This window comes from Xyrauchen texanus, chromosome 35 (assembly GCF_025860055.1).
Source record: "Xyrauchen texanus isolate HMW12.3.18 chromosome 35, RBS_HiC_50CHRs, whole genome shotgun sequence".
Classification (NCBI taxonomy): Eukaryota; Metazoa; Chordata; class Actinopteri; order Cypriniformes; family Catostomidae; genus Xyrauchen; species Xyrauchen texanus.
The window spans coordinates 28,454,825-28,472,007 of NC_068310.1; the positions used below are offsets into that span (position 1 = coordinate 28,454,825).

Consider the following 17,183-nt stretch of genomic DNA (forward strand, 5'->3'; position numbering starts at 1 on the left):
AATAATAGAATTTTCAGTCACAATGAAACCACTGAGTGCTACAGTTGTGGTACAAAGTAACATAACATGGTGCTTTATAACATTGAATTGCATGGGACAAAACCTGAAACTTGTAATGTTGGGAACACTTCACAGAGAGAATTCTGGGACAGTTTAAAAGGCCAAAACTCACCAAAATAAAAAATTTTCAAGTGTGCATGTAATATCCATCCATCCATCCATCCATCCATCGTCAACCGCTTATCCTGTGTACAGGGTCGCGGGGGGCTGGAGCCTATCCCAGCTAACATGTAATATATATATTCTATTTTAAAAATGTCCTCATCAAAGGTCACATTAAGCAACAATATCAAGCACATTGTTACTTAAAGGGATAGCTCACCCAAAAATGAAAATGTTCTCATTATTTATTCACCCTCATGATATCACAGGTCTGTATGACATCACAGGTCTGTATGACTATCTTTCGTCACCAGGAAAAATTTGAAGAAAAACATCTTTGCTCAGTAGGTCCTTAAAATGCAAGTGGATGGTGATCAGGCATTTGAAGCTCCAAAAATCACAGACAGTCAGCATAAATGCCAACCATATGACTCCAGTGGATAAATTAATGACTTCTTAAGTAACACGATCACTTTTGGTGCAAAAAAGATCAATGTTTAAGTACTTTTTAACTATAAACCATCGCTTCAGGTAAGCAGCAGGACTGTATACGTATTGACAAGAGCAGACTTCATGTGGTCTCTCGAGTGATGAATTTGTGCTGGCATGTTACGGACGTAATCTCACGTTCTCTCGGTTGAGTCTTCCAGGATAGGATTCTTTACGCACCATTGTGAGTAAAGAAACAGATACAAATACAGATCTAAACCAAAACCAACTAAGCTTCTGTACAGCATTCATCCTACTCAGTTGTAAACAGCGCTACTCTTCCGGGTGTGTCGCACATACCTCAGTTCTCGTGTGAACATGCCAATGCGATTATGTCACACGAGTCTACCGCTGCTGACCAAAAGCGATGCTTTATTAGTTAAAAAGTACTTAAATATTTATATTTTTTGCACCAGAAGTGATTGTGTCACTTCTGAAGACATTAATTTAAATGCCGGAGTCATATGAATTACCTTTATGCTCACGGTCTTTGATATTTGGAGCTTCAAAAGTCGGATCACCATCCACTTGCATTTTAAGGACCTACTGAGCTGAGACATTTTTCTTTTTTCATCAGATTCTGTGAAGAAATAAAATCATACACACTTTAGATATGAGGGTGAGTAAATGATGAGATCATTTTCATTTTTGGTTGAATTAACTCTTTAAATTTTACAAGAGCTCTCTCAGTATTTGAGTTGGTTCAACATACCCCTGAGACACTGCTGTAATACAAACCAAAACACTAGAATTGTATAAACCTAGTAAACTATATTTGTCCATTACACAAGTTCAATTTAATTACTTTGATAAAATAATAAAATGAATATATAAATACAAAAAAATATAAAATCACACAGATAACTCTACACAAATGTTTTTGTACATTCATGAGCCTGGGCTTCATAGAACATTCAAAATGTCCACGTAAACATTTCTTATTTCTTCAAATATGATACATCAAACAATTAAAACAACTCACCACGTTAAACCAAGCAAACAAAGACACTACATCTGCGGAGCATTCTATTTTACTCAATACATTTCTCTATGGTTTAATTAATATTATAACCCAAATGCGATCACACAGTGTGCATAAACACAAAAACAACAGAACAGACTGAGTATTTGGCTCATTATTTAATCTGAAAACTACAAACTCTGTCTCTCAGACATTATCCTTTGTCACATAAACTAATTGACACTGACATTCATTTAATGCAAGATGTGGAGGAGAACAACTAAAAAAGTGCTGTGTGGGAGGACTGGTTCAAAGAGGACACAGTCTTAAGATGAGTCAGCCAAGCCACAAAGTGGCTCTGTGAGAGGACAGAGCTTTGCCACAGTCATATCATTACTGAAGTGTTAGAGCTTTTCCTCTCACAGACAAACACATAAACTGTAACTTTCAGAATACTACCAGCAAATGCACAAAACCCCCTACTTATCAGGTTCTTATAGTAAATGTTTCCAAAGAAAATCTCAAAACAATATTTGCTTTCCATGTGGTATGCAAGGAAGTTTCTCAGCAATTATAACAACACACACTGGCAGGTTCCAAAATGAATATGCCAATGTTGAATGAACTAAGAAAATGTACTGGCCATTACTATATCTGACCACCCATGAAACTGTATTTCACATAATTTGTCTTAAAAAAATATATCTTTTCTGTATTTATGGCAATTTAATTTTTTTTTTTTCTTGTACATTTGTGGCAAAGATTGCAGGTCATGGAGTGAAACGCAGCATCATATTTAAAATGAACCAGTCTCCAGTGAAACTGCAACTGCCAAAAAAAGCTTTAGAAACATCATGACTTGTGTTGATATATTTTTGTTTTTGTGCAATGGAATATAAGGATTATTCCACATGTGTTGGCACATGGAAAAAACCTTTAGTCATTCTGGGTAAACCTCAGATTGTCCACTGAGGTAAAAATATGTTAGTGGACATTCCGTCAGATGCTTTCTTTGATAGGAGGTTTTTATGACTTTGATTTGAATCACTTTAGAGAGACTATTATTTTTACAGTCCAACTTCAAGTGCTTGTTCTCCATCTCCATTTGAATGACCAGCATGCACGTATGACTTCAGATTTTAGTTTTGGAGCATCATACACTGCTAGATTTTCTTCTATAGTCCCCTTCTAAAGTGGGTGTAACCATAGTTTGAGGGTAAGAAATCGGAGTCGGTACTATCATATACTAAAAGATATTCTGTGAAATCTGTCTCCAACTGATCAGCTGACTGGAGTCGACAAGTAACAAATCCCAATAGCAAATTGGGGCTGAAATTGTAGCTAAAGTTGTGTAGTGTAATCCAGTCTTTAAACCATGTATCATGTTGAGTAGGGCTGCGCGATTTGGGGAAAATATCTATGAACTTGAATTAAGGATGAAATAAAGATATAATCGCCAAGCTGTGATCTGTGTTTCTATCAGACATTCGAGCTGCAGACAACGGGGTTGAGAGAGGAGTGTCTCCGTGTTAGAGTGCGCATCACCCGGCAGAACTTTATATCTCTCCCGGTCTCGACTCTCGCTCAAATTTTGTCTCTTCTGTGACTGGTTGAAGCGGCTCTGACCACACAGAGAATGACAGTTTTGGAGTTTGTGTTTATTACATGGAACGCTCCCGTATTATATGAACTTTAAGGATGAAATAAAGATATATTTTCTGGCCACCAGTTCAGTGTCGGTCTGCTCGGTGTCCATTTTCACTTGATTTCCAAGCTGCACACCGGAAACTCACATGACATGACCACACGTGCCACTCCCTAAACTAAGACTGACTGGTCATCTTTATTAGTGGTGTAGAAAATAGTGGTTCACTTATTTATTTAATATAATCGCAGGATTTTGCCGTCATATAATCGCAAATGCTGACATCGCGATTGCGATATGATTAATCGTGCAGCACTAATGTTGAGGCTCCCAATAATGTTCCAGGCAAACTGGTTACAGTTCTAACTTACATTTGGTGCTTGGCAATTGTAAATTTTGGACTCTGCACAGAGACATGAAATTAGCTTTTCCATTGCATACCTTACTAAAGAAAATAGTGAAACTTCCTCTATGATTCACCCAGAGCATGGAAGGTAAAGAAAGTGGCATGGTAGCAAACCAAGGATTCTTTAATCAGAGATTACTTCATAAAGGAGCACAAAACCAATGGGGTTTTGGATGCTCTTCTACCGTTTTCAAGAAACTGATTCTTTCATGCCAATGTTTATAAAGGCATCCCATTCAGAGTGTAACTTCCTCTATGTCATCATCAAATGATGTAATGGCCCTAACTGCAGGTCGGCTCTCAGAGACTTGGAGAGTGCTTCTATTGTAGGGGAGAGAATTGGTGTTTAGTACAGTTGGTGTGTCTGTGTCCCTGCTGCGTCCATTCACTGGTCCTGATGGGAGCTGGGCCGTAAGAGGGGGGCTCCGGATCTCCATTTTGCTGGGTGGGTCAGAAAGTGGAGGAGTGGCAGTGGACCCGAAAAGCTGCTGCATGAGGTTGGACTTCCTCTCTTTCACAAGACCACCCAGATCCAGCCCTCCATCCAGCTCTCGGGGAGGCTGTGGGTTTGAGTTCTGATTTGCATTCCGTGAGCCCAAACCTCCCCGGGGAGCAGATTTACCAAAAGATGGAGCGTAGCTGCTAAAGCCAAGGTCGAGATCCTCATTAGGTCGCTGTGTTCTGAGACCAGCCACCCTTTTCCCACTCCCAGACTGGTTTAGGTTCTCGTCTGGGTCTGTTAATTTAAAAATACCACTCTGGTTTCGCTGCTCAGACAACCGTGGTGGAGAGCGGACACTTCCCGTCTCATCTGAGAAGAAGTCAGAGTCCTGGCCTTGAGTCTGCATGTCAATCTCTCGCATCTTTGCCAATAGTTGCTCCTTGCGCTGACGTTCCTCTTCAGCTCGCTCTTGATTGGTCACATGGATTTCCTGATTTCTCGCTTTAAGGTCTTCCTCTTCCAGTTCACGCTGCTTCCTGATCTCTTCCTCCTTCCGAGAAACAGATAGGCCAATCCTCCAATCCTCTTCCTCTTTGTGCAGGCCTACTTGAAAAGCAATAGTAAGAGTAATCTCCACAATTGCAGCTAATCCTTTCAAAAAAAATACATGAAATATTTGACAAGCATCCACCCTTTACATCAGCGTACGATTGAAAAATTCAGTTATTGAAGCTTCTGTGTTCAGTGATCTTAGCTGCACTTCTAAAGGCCTTTTATATATTTAAGGTTTATCTTTGTATTTATTTGCTCTATAAGAGTGTAATTGGCTCTTTATGCCTCTAGAGTAGTAGAAAGCTCTATTTATTCTTGCTCAAGACTGTTTCCTAAGAGCCTACAGAGCTGAGATATTCTTCTAAAAATATTAATTTGTGTTGAAGTCATTTAATCTGGGATGACATAAGGGTGAGAAAATGAGAACTTTAATTTTTGGGTGAACTATTCCTATATGACCTCAGAGCAATAGCTTTAAAACATGTACCTATGGTGTGTTGGGAAGCCTATAAATACATTTTTGGTAAGGTATGATTTAAGGACTTATCACTAATTTAACTGTACACATTTGTTTAAAATACACAGCTAGTTAACTTTGAAGTACAGTAATAATATTCAGTCACAACCAAAATGTTTGCAAACAGCATACATAATATTACCTTACAAGGTTACATAAACTGTTAGTATTTCTGATGTATTTGTAAAAAAAATTATTAAACATTATTTATTACATTTTTCTTTTAGAAATGCAGACACACATATTTTTGTCCACTTAGAAATTTAAGGCTATATTGGCACTCGTCAAAAAGTCTGTATTTTAATGTAATTTTAACGATGGATCTATGACAGATATACAGCATGTCTATATATTTATTATTATTATTATTATTATTATTATTATTATATCAAATATCTATAATAATAAGCAGTCAAACCAGCATAAAAAGACCATATAAACTGTTCTTACCATTTCTGTGTCCATTTGAGTTCTTCTCATGCGAGTTGAGCTGTTGATCTAGTAGTCTTAGCCTCACCTTGTCTTTCAGTAGCTCCATTTCTCTTTCTCTGTCTTGCGGTATCACTTTTGATTTCTCCTCTCTTGTCTGTTCAACTGCTGATTCCCTCTCTCTTTCTTTCTCCCTCTCACTCCATAAATCTTGGATCTTCCAGTCGTTTACTTCTTTCTGTCTCTGCTTTCTGCCTTGCGGATCCTGCTGATGTATTATAGAAAAAAAAGGATGACACAAAAGGACAGAAAAAGAAGAACATAAATCAAATACAAAATAATAGAAAGGTGAAGAGAGAGAAATAATAAAATTAGACCAATTTAACACAAGGTTTGCTCGCTGAAATCTTACACATGTATTTAAATGTTATAATTCTTGGATATTAAGTAGCCGTGCAAGCAGGATAATGTAATCAACTAGGTTGCTAGTGCTCTTCTGTTAATTAAAAATATTTAGATGAGGTTGAGTGATTAGCACTTCATGCAGCAATGCAATTCTAAATTAAAGACGTATGTAGTTTGCTCTGGGAGACAGCATATGAACCACAGTAAGTGCAGACTTGTGTCTAATCTAGCACAAAAACAATTGTGGTAAAACAGTGCAGCATGCTGGTATGTAAAAGGACAGGCATTCAAGGCCAACCTTTTTTACACTGTGATTCTTAGTAGGCTTTCGAACCTGGAAATCAATAATTCAAAAATTACTCAGAAATTAACTAACAAGAAGTTTTATGGGTATGTGCCCTGACTAAAAGATCAACAGGTGATGAATAGAATGACAGAGAGAGAGAGACAGGGAAGGTATAAATCAAAACCAAATCAGCTATAGCAATCTATAAAATTAAAAAAAAGAACCAAAAAGAACTGCAATTATCAAAAGAAAGGAGATGACGGACTCTGAAACATGATTGAAGACAATTCATTCGAGATGACTCCATGCAGCATTTAATATGAACATTAGACTACTTTATGACATATAATAAACAGCAGCAGTGCAATTACAAATGCTTAAGTATTCTTGTGTTTAAAGGGGTCTTGATGGCATGCCTTTCAGGTTTACTTTTTTGTACTTTTTTTAAAGTTTTATACACATAAAAAAACCCAGTCATATATTTGTAAAAAAAAAAAAAAGATAATTTTCTACCCTCATTCTGACCCTGTCAGAAACACTTGTTTTTTTAGTGCTTTAAGACTTAAAAAAAAAAAAAAAACGCCCACTGTTATGATTGGCTCTCTCCTTACCATCTCACTGCTCACCACTACTGGAAGGGGCTATGGAAGTAACAAGGCAAATTAGGCTTTGATGTGTCATTGCAGAGGCGGTCAAATGCAAATATCTACCACAGTGTGACATAACAATGTGGAGGAAGTAGATAACTAGTCATTTTAGCAGCTTTGTTTCAACAAATGCTCTTTTTGCAGTGAGGAGGAGGTTTTGAGTTCTGAAACTTAAGTATAGATGCGTAAAGCAAATCTCGTAATCAGCAGAGTGCTTGAGCAATGAAAGCGAGCAGCCCGATTTATCTAACTGTGCATCTTTGAATAGGCAGAATGTGCATGCGCCTGGAATTATTTGCACTTTAGTGCACAAGGTGGTAATACTCACATTTGAGACATTTCTGTCACAAAGAAATGCTAGAAGATGATGTACCGCTGGTAAATAACAAGTAATGAAGGTAAAAACAGCAACAGTGGATATGCACGTCAAGTGCACATGTGTGAGGAGGTCAGGAGATAAATGCATTTGTATAACTCTGAAGGACTATTAAGACATCTTTATGGGTCTAAACTAATGAGGACAAATTGTCCGGCATCTCATGGCAGTCGTGGTGTGCATGCATTAAACGCCAGTGAATGCATCCACCGTCAAATGGAATATACTTTGACAGGCTCACGTTTGACTGTACGCAGACATGGAGCATTCGCCTCATAATCGAAGTATACTTTGGGCTTTACAGTATACTTTTATAGTACAATGACCATACATGTTAAATGATCAAGGAATATTTGATTCCTCATGTCATGACCCCTTTAGCACATAAACCAGTGTGCTGTTTTAGAAAATAAACTTGTCTTAAAAGAAATGAAATTTGTTTATACATGGTTATCTCAAGATTTTATTAAATTAATTGTACGTGCCTTCAGAGAGAGGCAATCATCAGTTTGGTCGTCAGGTGGGAGCTCATTGCCAAGAGCTGGAGGAGGCGAGGGGAAATCCACTGAGGATGTCCTTTCCTCAGTCTGTACAGCTTTAGTTCTGGTTGTACTGGTGTCTTCAAAATATATAAACACAAAACAGAACAAAAAAATAAAACATTACTTGCAAAGACATGTATATACTGCATACACATACACTGGGGTCCAAAAGTCTTTTGCCAATCAAATTTTCACTCAAATTGTTATGCTGATAATGATTTGTATTACATTAAAAAAAAATGCAAAATAGAAGCATTTACTCTAGTGGTCTAAGATTTTTGGACCCCACTGTACATTTTCCACTCAATAGAAATATTACCCAAACATCTGCTACAAAGTTAAAGTTAAAAGTCTATATCCATATAAAACCAAAACCTAGAGTACTCTTAAAACATTATTTTTCAAACAAGCCCATTGTTGTGTGAATATTTAGGTGAAGTATCTCATCCATAACAGCTGACAGAGCTTCACTTGAACTACTGTACCTTTGCCTTTGAAAACAGAGTTGGAGTCACCACTGATGCACATGGGAATATTATCACCATAGGAATATATGTTTGTCTGTCTGCTAGTAGTAATTATGGACTGAATGTTTAAGTATCAAAGAGGGCCCTGGGAGCAAGGTACATTGGCACAGATGTGCATTGGGACTTCAACGAACAGCATCAACAAAGACTGGTTTACCTTTCCTCCTGCTGCCATTATCTACTTCTTTCTTAGAAGAAGCTTTCACCATCCTGTTAGAGTAGATGTTCCTAGCATCCAGCTCCCTTTCTTTCTCCTGAAAACAGATACAACAAATTGAACACTGATGGTTCTGATCAAATAAGTGACATTAACACCCAAATCTGCTTATGACTTGTGTTGTAACTTGTCTATTGGATGTGTTTGGTACCTTTAGTTTAGTGCAAAGTCTCTCCACTTCCTCCTGTAGTGCTTTAACTTCCTGTTGGGCATCGTGAGTTTTTCTCCCCTCATTAGCTAGCTGCCTCTGAAAGCTCCCGCTACTCAACTCAGTGTTCTTCTCCAATTCCTAAGGACACAAGATACACACACAGTCATTCAAAAAGACATATTCATGTAAAATAACTTTTTCGTTCTGGAATAAATCACTCTGGTAATAGTTGCTAAAGGATGTTAAACATTCTTTTAACTTCTATTTAAAATTAAATTTTAATTGAAAGATGCCTGGTGTGTCTACACAAGCATGCATGCAAGTATACAAGATATCGTGTGTGTAAATTATTTTGTTGTTGTCCATCTACCTTCACTCTACGTTCACTCTCTTGCAATTTTGCTTGAGCATGCATCAGTTTGCGTGAGAGTTCCTCCCTCTCTCCGAGATTCTGGTCGTCTGCGAGTCGCTGCAGTTTCTGCAGCTGGCTGCGACAGCGCTGGAGCTGGGCATCCGTCTCCCGGAGGCTGTGCTCAGCAGCGCGCTGGTTCTCCTGACTGCGTCGCAGCCTCTCGCGCAGAACATGGGTCTCGTTGTTGTGGCGAGACAGCAGCTGTGAAATCTCACTCTCTGTGTCATTGTAGCGATGCAGTGCTTTCTCTTGTCGCAGTTGCAACTGTCGCAATAAACGGTTTTCACGCTGCAGCTCATCCGAATGTAAACGAAGCTCAGACAGTGCATTCTTCAGCTCGTTGATCTTAAGCAGACGTGCAGAGAGCATGCGCTTAGTAACCATGTCGACATCTTTGGATGGTGCATCTTTACTTAAGGTATGGGATCGTATGCCTCCTGTTGGATGTTGGGAGTGGGGCGGGGGACGCCGTGGCACACTTTTACGAACACCTGAATAGAAGAGAAAATTTGAATAGTGATAGACATTTACAGTACATTGCCCAGGCCGATTAATCAAATGATATTTGGATATTTTAAGGTTGGAATTGGTCAATAGATTTGCTTTATCGGCACAGGCCAATTAACAGAACTGGTCTACAGACTGAAATCTACAGACCTTGTTAATAGATAATGCTAATTTTCTGTTTTCAAATATTTTAGTACATTTTTTAGTACTAGTTGTATAAAATAAATGTTCTTCAAATTATTTGCTTATTTGTTATTTTACCATATATATATATATCTCTCTCAGTGTCAACGTCAGATATTGGAAAAACCCATGTTGGTCAACCATTAAAATAAGTGTATTGTTTTTATGAATATTTGTATAGATATTTGCTTTACAACTACAGTGGACATAAAAAGTCTACACACCCCACAGGTTTGCAAGGGCATCTCCTTTTTACAGCCCTATTCAGGTCCACCCACAGATTTTATAAAGGATTCAGGTCTGGCTCTGGCTGGGCCATGCCAATTTTTTGCTAAAGCCATTCTATTGTTGATTTGGATGTGTGCTTTGGATCATTGTCATGAAAGGTCTGTTCATTTTCAGCTTTCTAGCAGACACCAGAAGGTTCTGTACCAAAATTGATTTCCTCCACCTTCACTAAATCCCCAGTTCCAGCTGAAGAAAAGCAGCCCCAAAGCATGATGCTGCCACCATCATGCTTCACCGTGGGTATGGTGTTCTTTTGCTGATGTGCGGTGTTATTTTTGCAGCAAACATACCTTGGTCTCATCAGACCAGAACACATTTTTCCAAATGTTTTGGGAGACTGGATATAGGTTTTTGCCAGGCTTGGATGTTTGGATGTAGGGAGCAACCAGTACTTGACAGAAAGTGCTGCAGGTCCTTTAATGTTGATGTAGGCCTCTTGACAGACTCCTTGACCAGTTTTCACTTTGTCTTCTCATCAATTTTGGAGGGACGTCCTGTTCTTGATAATGTCACTGTTGTGCGATACTTTATCCACTTGTTGATGACTGTCTTCACAGAGTTCAATGGTATATATAATGCCTTGGACATTTTTTGTAGCCCTCACCTGATCGATACCTTTCAACAATGAAATCCCGTTGATGCTTTGTGAGCTCTTTGTGGCCCATGGCTCTTGTAGTAGCATACAAACAAGATGTCTGAAAAATCCTACAAGATCAGCTGAGATTTATTTGGAGTTAATCGGAATCACTTCAGGTGAACCATTTCGCATGAGCTTGATGATTGGTTGATTCTGAACACAACCACATACCAATTACAAATTGTGTGTGCACACTTATGCAGTTAAGTTATTTATTTATTTTTTTGTCACTTTCTCAGTGGTATTGCATAGGTTGTAATTTTTACATTAAAGGTGCAAAAAGACTGATGTGATTTATCGGTTTCATTTTTTACATCACAAAAACCTGCTGTTTTAACAGGGGTGTGTAGACTTTTTATATCCACTGAATGATGTACTTGCTAGACACACTGCTATCTTTTGCATACAGTAAGTAAACAAGGCAATAAGTGAAAAAGCATATACAAACGTTTTAACAATGTTAATATGGTCAGTATTAATCACATCCATGAATACATATGACCCAACATGCATATAGTTAAGTGATATTGAAAATGGCCAAAATATTTAGTAGTATTCCTTTAATTTGATGATTGTACTCTGAATGTCTCTTGTGCAATCTGCTGGTCATTAGCGGTACTGCAGGACTCAAAAGCCTCTAATCTCTCTTTCTCTAATTCTCTTGAATAGATGCTTCAGTCTGGTCAAGGGGGAATCTCACAAAAGTTATGTCCCCAAAATATTTCACCTAAAAAAAATAATTTTATTATTTTTATTTTAGGAACGTTACATTATTTCTTGCACTGTTCATGTGAAATAAAAATAATGTTATTTTTATGACAATTAAGCACATTTTCCTTTTCTCAATGATGATTCTATTTAGATCTGTTTTTATTGTTATAACAGTAAAAATATGACCATACTAAAATCTGATAGTACAACAAACACTACCATGAATGTATAAATACTTTTTACAATTTATAAAATATATTTTGTATATAATTTGTCATAGTCACAATGAAAAAGAAATTGAAATGATTCTAAAAAATAGGCTTCAATTTCTTAAGCAAAATACAATTCATTTATTTATTTATTTTGAGTTTAGGGTGCAATATGACCCAGACCCAGGTTCTTGACTAATTTTGTGAAATTAATCCTCAAAGTGTTTTGCTCATTAAGACTGAACAATAGAGATTCTGTTAATGGGAAAACATACTACCTCCCATCACTCGGATCCTTTTTTGGGTTATGCCTATATATATATATATATATATATATATATATAAGGGTCCAAAAGTCTGAAACCACATTGAAAATCTGGCATTTAGAAAATTCTAAATAAAGAAAGGTTTTGACGTGTGCAAATCTGTGTGTACCTGCTCGATGTAAGGGGCTGCTGGACATCTTTCTAGATCTCCCTCTTTTGTGTGCTGATGGAGACACTGACCGTGGCGAGAGACACCGATCAGAGTGTGAGACATTTTCATAATCATCAGAGTAGAAAGAGGCACTGCTGCGATCTCCATCTGAACCACGATCATGTTCTGGGTCTCCGTCCGGCTCTCGCGTTCGGATCCGTGCACAATCCCCAGCTGAGCTCTCTATGTCATTACGGTATTTCTCCTTTTTCCGAGATTGGAAAGAAGATTCCGAGAGCTTGCCATCCCTACGATGAGACAATCGGCTGTGCTCTGATTCCTGATTATCTACATTTGAGTCCATGTCTTCCCACAATCTACAACGATAAATACAAAATGCTTTGGATTAGGCTGAGAGTGAATATGTCCCTGATACAGGTGCTTCACTCACAATTAATAAGCAGCACACATATACACAAACACACAAATCAGAAAAAGTCTTATGGCATGGTATGTTTGCAAATTAGTGTGGTTGAGATGCAATTTAGTGGGGAGTTATGAAAACCAGAAAATATAATAGGTTGTACGTGTGCAATCGTGAGTATGGGGGGGAGGGGGGGTGTTGAGGAGCCTTGAGTGAATCGTGACAAAAAAAACAAAAGACAAACACTCACTCAAGCTGTCTGAGAGATTCCATCAAGATTTGCATCAAGCTACTGTCATAAATGTTGCACTCATTTACAACAATAACGTGTCATTAATTCTCATTTACTGCTGAGGTTTGGATAGTTTCCAGCTAAATGACCCCAGACACACTCACAGATACTGTCAATGTATTCAGCCATATAATTAGGAACATTAGCATGATTAAAAACAATTTTCACACAAAAGCAACTGGCATAGCTTAATTTAAAAGAAGACTTAGTCTTATAGTGTAAGTTAAACTCACACTGAATTTATGTTCTTTGCAAAAACCTTTTGCCAAATTTATCTTAAAATAAATAGCTTATATTGTGTTTGTAAAGTTCAGTAGTTGATGAAGTGCATAAGTGGAGTACAAATAAGGAATCTCCAACTGTTAATGGCAATTTAACTGCAGTGCTATTAAGAAAACAAAAAATAGCCATAACAGAACTGTTGTAACATCATATAGTATGATAAACGTTCATTTTTTTAAGGCCACTGACAAGTCCTTCCTTTTTCAGTCACTGAACCTACAGAATCCTGATAACCTCTCAGTGTTACCGCTTTGTCACCATGGAGATTTAGGCTGGACTGCCCTTTGTAAGCTGCCAATAATATCATTCACTCCTAATGGTATGCTAAACATATTCAATTACTGCCTTACATTTCACCTCACTCTTTTATCTCAAATGGTTATAATCCACTGAAATGTCTTTAATGGATTTCACAGAATAAATATTGTGACCCCGAGACATGCGCAGTTCAACTGCAATTATAAGCCTACTTATAATAAGCAAGCCCTAAAAATGTGATTCTGAGTGAATTGGTAATCTGTATACATGGGTAAAATTGTTTCTGTATACATAACAACAAGTCTTGATAAGAACATGTTAGATCTCAGATAACATGCAAAGTAAAGTAGTAAAGTAAACAGTAGAGAAAAAACTTCCGTAGAGAAAAAACTTGGTCATTCATTTGATTTAGTGACTTTTGGGTTTAAAACTTTCGAAAAATGAAGCTTACTTTTATAGGTATCTTTATGTTTAATCATTAAAGGGATATGATTTTATAAAACAATCAGGTCAAGCTAAACGACTTCACAAATTCAGATGTCCATTTGGTTAGGTGGGCAGGGTCAGGGTAGAAAATAAGTAAAATAAGAGTAAAATATGTTAACATAAATATATTAAAATGTTTTAATTACATACATTTTCCAAATATCTAGCTATAACAGAGACAAGTTATGCTTGACGACAGAAGACTAACATCACAAAATAAAGGAAAACCTATATATAACAGCAGCGCTACACACCTCAAATAACTCCAACATTAATTTGCTTAATGGCTGATGTCACCTTCAGTGTTGTTATTTTATAACATAGATCTTTAAATAAATGTCACAGTATAGTGGCATAACTGGGTGGACAATCAAATTAAGGGAAGAAAAAAAAAAGAAAACAAAAAAAAAACAAAAAACTCTACAAGTGTTTAAAAGACAAATCGCACAAATTTACAGCATAGGAATACATGCACTTATTTTTGCCATATGTAGGACATGCAATCAATTAAAAAACATTATTTTTTTTATTTTTTTTTTATTTGATAGAATTATTAATTCCTTTTCTAAGTTCTCAGGATACAGAGTCAATTGGTCTAAATTCGAAGCTTTGGCTCTGACAACGTACTCCTTGGTAACGGCTTTTCAGCCGGGTGCCTTTCAGTGGCCCAAACAAGGCATTAAGTATTTGGGCATTTTATTCCCAGCAAATTAGTTAATTTTGACCCTTTTAATAAAAATGTTTGAGTGATGTGGACAGGTGATATTCACTACATTTATCTATGACTGGAAAGGTTAATGTTATAAAAATGTTATTGTATTCCAAAACTCAAATACCTACTACAGTCTCTCCCCATTGAAGTTACCCTCTATTATTTTAAACAATTTGATAGTATTGCTAAATCTTTTATCTGGAATGGTAAACATGCTCGGATGGATTTTAAAAAGTTACACAGGCCAGTTAACAAAGGTGGGTTAGGTCTCCCCAAATTTTTTTTACTATTATTCTTTGGTTCTCAGACATTTGGTGCATTGGTCGCTTCCACCTGAGAGAGCCTCTACCTGGATTTTTATTGAACAGGAGGTCCTTGCCCATATCTTGCCATTGCAAAGAATTGCCCAGAGAAGTAAAGACACATCCCGTTATCTCGCACATGCATTTAGTGTGGACAAAACTTGCCAACGTGTTCAATTCGGACATTGACCTGAACGTTGCCGCAAGTATTTGGTTAAACACTAAATTTTGCATTAACAAGTCCCCTTTCTGCTGGACAGAATGGATTGAGAAGGGAGTTGCTACGCTGAGTGACCTGCATGGAAATGAAGTGTTGAGATCTTTTGAAAATATTATACAGCGGTATGGGATTCCCAGATCTCAATTCTTCAGGTACTTATAGCTGCACCATCTACTTTGCACCATCTTTGGGTGTAATATGCAGCCCCCTAAAGCATCTTGATATGGTGCTTGCTGCTTTTGGAAAGGGCCACAAGGCTTCAGTGTACTATTCCTGGCTAGTTCACAGTTTAGGGGATGGGGTTTTAACATCTCTTAAGAAATTATGGGAGAGAGACTTGAATTTAATACTGAAAGATGGTGAATGGGGTAAGATTTAAAAAAACAACAAGTCAGCATCTAGAGATGCAAGGGTGCACCTCATTCAGTTTACGATTCTGCATCGTTTTTATTTGACCCCTCCAGATTGTATAGGCTTAGCCTTAAAGACACACCCACATGCTGGTGATGCCAGTTGGAGGATGGGGACATAGCCCATGTTTCTTGGTCCTGTATTAAGATTCAAGAGATTTTGTCAAAGGTTCAGAATTTTGTTTGTGAGGTCTTGGGCACTCAGATCTTATTTTGCCCCAGACTTTGTATTTTGGGTGATGGGGCAGGTATTAATATAATTAATAAACATGTAAAAAGCTGGGTCCTTACCAGCGTGATGTTCGGCATCCAGGTAATGATAAGGGGATGGAAGTCAGCTGATGCGCCCTCATTTCATAAGTGGTGCACCAAGCTGGGCAGAGTGGCAGCTTTCGAAGAGATGGTATATAGATGGCTGGGCAGTTTGGGTGCATTTGGAAAGAAGTGTGGCAATTATCTGGCCTTCTTAGAAGTTTGCCAGGGAGAAGCAGTGGAGAGAGATGAGTTTTATTAAAAATTATATGTGGAACCTTTTTTCTTTTATGTTGGTTAATTGTATATGTTTGTATTATGTCATCGAGTATTTTCTTTGGACTGTTTGTTAATATGTGTGTCGTTGTTATTTAATGTTTGACCACTGGGATGAATGTTGGGTGGTGAGTGGGAGGGGGCACATAATTGTTAAAAGTTGATTCAGTGTATTCTTGTGTTGTTTGTTTAAATTTGAATTTGAAATCAATCTTTTAGGCCCAAAGCTTTAACTCTTTTTAACAAGCGCATTCAAATTGTAATCAGTTGACATTTACATTTGAAATACCTTATAAATATTTACATTAAAAATAACTATGAATACCTAACTTGTACCTAACAAATCTCAGGAATTACAAAACTACAGGATTCTTCATATCACAATAGGAGAATATTCTGTAATGCCAGTTAAAGAATGTTGCTGCACTGCTATAATTTGGGGAACTTTCTGAGATCATCTGCACTTTACAGGCCAAGAACATGCAGAGACATTTTTTAACCATCACAACACAACAGCTGCCAGCCAATTCTGTTGATGTTCCTGTGCAATAGGGTCAAATCAGGCTAAAAGACACTGTTTCCTCCTAAAAAAAAAATATGTGATGACAAAAAAAAAAAAAAAAGCACATTATTCAAACATCCCTATATTACGGAAGCCATTATCATTGACATTCACAACAGAATAGCTTTAAGAAGTAAGAAGAACTAAAACAGTTGTCAGGTTAGTAACTACAGGTTTTTCAAAATTTTTAGGCTGCATGTATAAACGTCAGCATATGAACAGCTTCATGGCATGTGTCCTTGCCATGGCAAGCAAACATCGGGCATACTTAACACAAATATATGTACCAAATTAAAAGAATCTGCGAATGCTTCTCATTTACTTACTGACTGACTCACTGTTTTCAGGAGACAAAAACACATCCATATCAAACGAAGAATGTGTTAACATGGAACATGAGTGGAAGTTTCTTACAAAGTGCTTACCAGTTTCTTGTCCTTTTAAGTCTCCATGTATTTCTTCTCAGTTTCTTCGGGTACTATAATACTATAATATGCCTCAGTTAACGGCTCACAAACTCGCTAGCCAGCTACATGACGAGCTAGCTGGGATTATATCGTGCAACTAGGACAGCACAAAACACTCTAGA

At 37.4% G+C, this 17,183-nt stretch overlaps 1 protein-coding gene across 1 annotated transcript; it reads right to left on the reverse strand.

The window, feature by feature from the left end:
- Positions 1-1,435: 1,435 nt before the first annotated feature.
- LOC127628979 (lebercilin-like) lies at positions 1,436-15,861 on the reverse strand. The gene is made up of 9 exons (XM_052105981.1): positions 15,796-15,861; positions 12,137-12,495; positions 9,125-9,657; positions 8,755-8,892; positions 8,544-8,640; positions 7,803-7,936; positions 6,307-6,342; positions 5,625-5,871; positions 1,436-4,708 (listed from the first exon to the last, which is right to left on the reverse strand). Exons 2-9 carry the CDS (start codon positions 12,480-12,482, stop codon positions 3,900-3,902), a joined length of 2,340 nt encoding a protein of 779 aa, XP_051961941.1. The 5' UTR covers positions 12,483-12,495; positions 15,796-15,861; the 3' UTR covers positions 1,436-3,899.
- Positions 15,862-17,183: the final 1,322 nt, after the last annotated feature.

Bases quoted from the DNA above. Each gene is read 5' to 3' on its own strand.
- LOC127628979 (XM_052105981.1), bottom strand. From the start codon at position 12,482: ATGGACTCAAATGTAGATAATCAGGAATCAGAGCACAGCCGATTGTCT. The intron at 9,658-12,136 runs GTACACACAGAT...TCTTCTATTCAG, and splicing joins CAGCCCCTTACATCGAGCAG to GTGTTCGTAAAAGTGTGCCA. The intron at 5,872-6,306 runs GTTGGCCTTGAA...ATAATACATCAG, and splicing joins AGAATCACAGTGTAAAAAAG to CAGGATCCGCAAGGCAGAAA.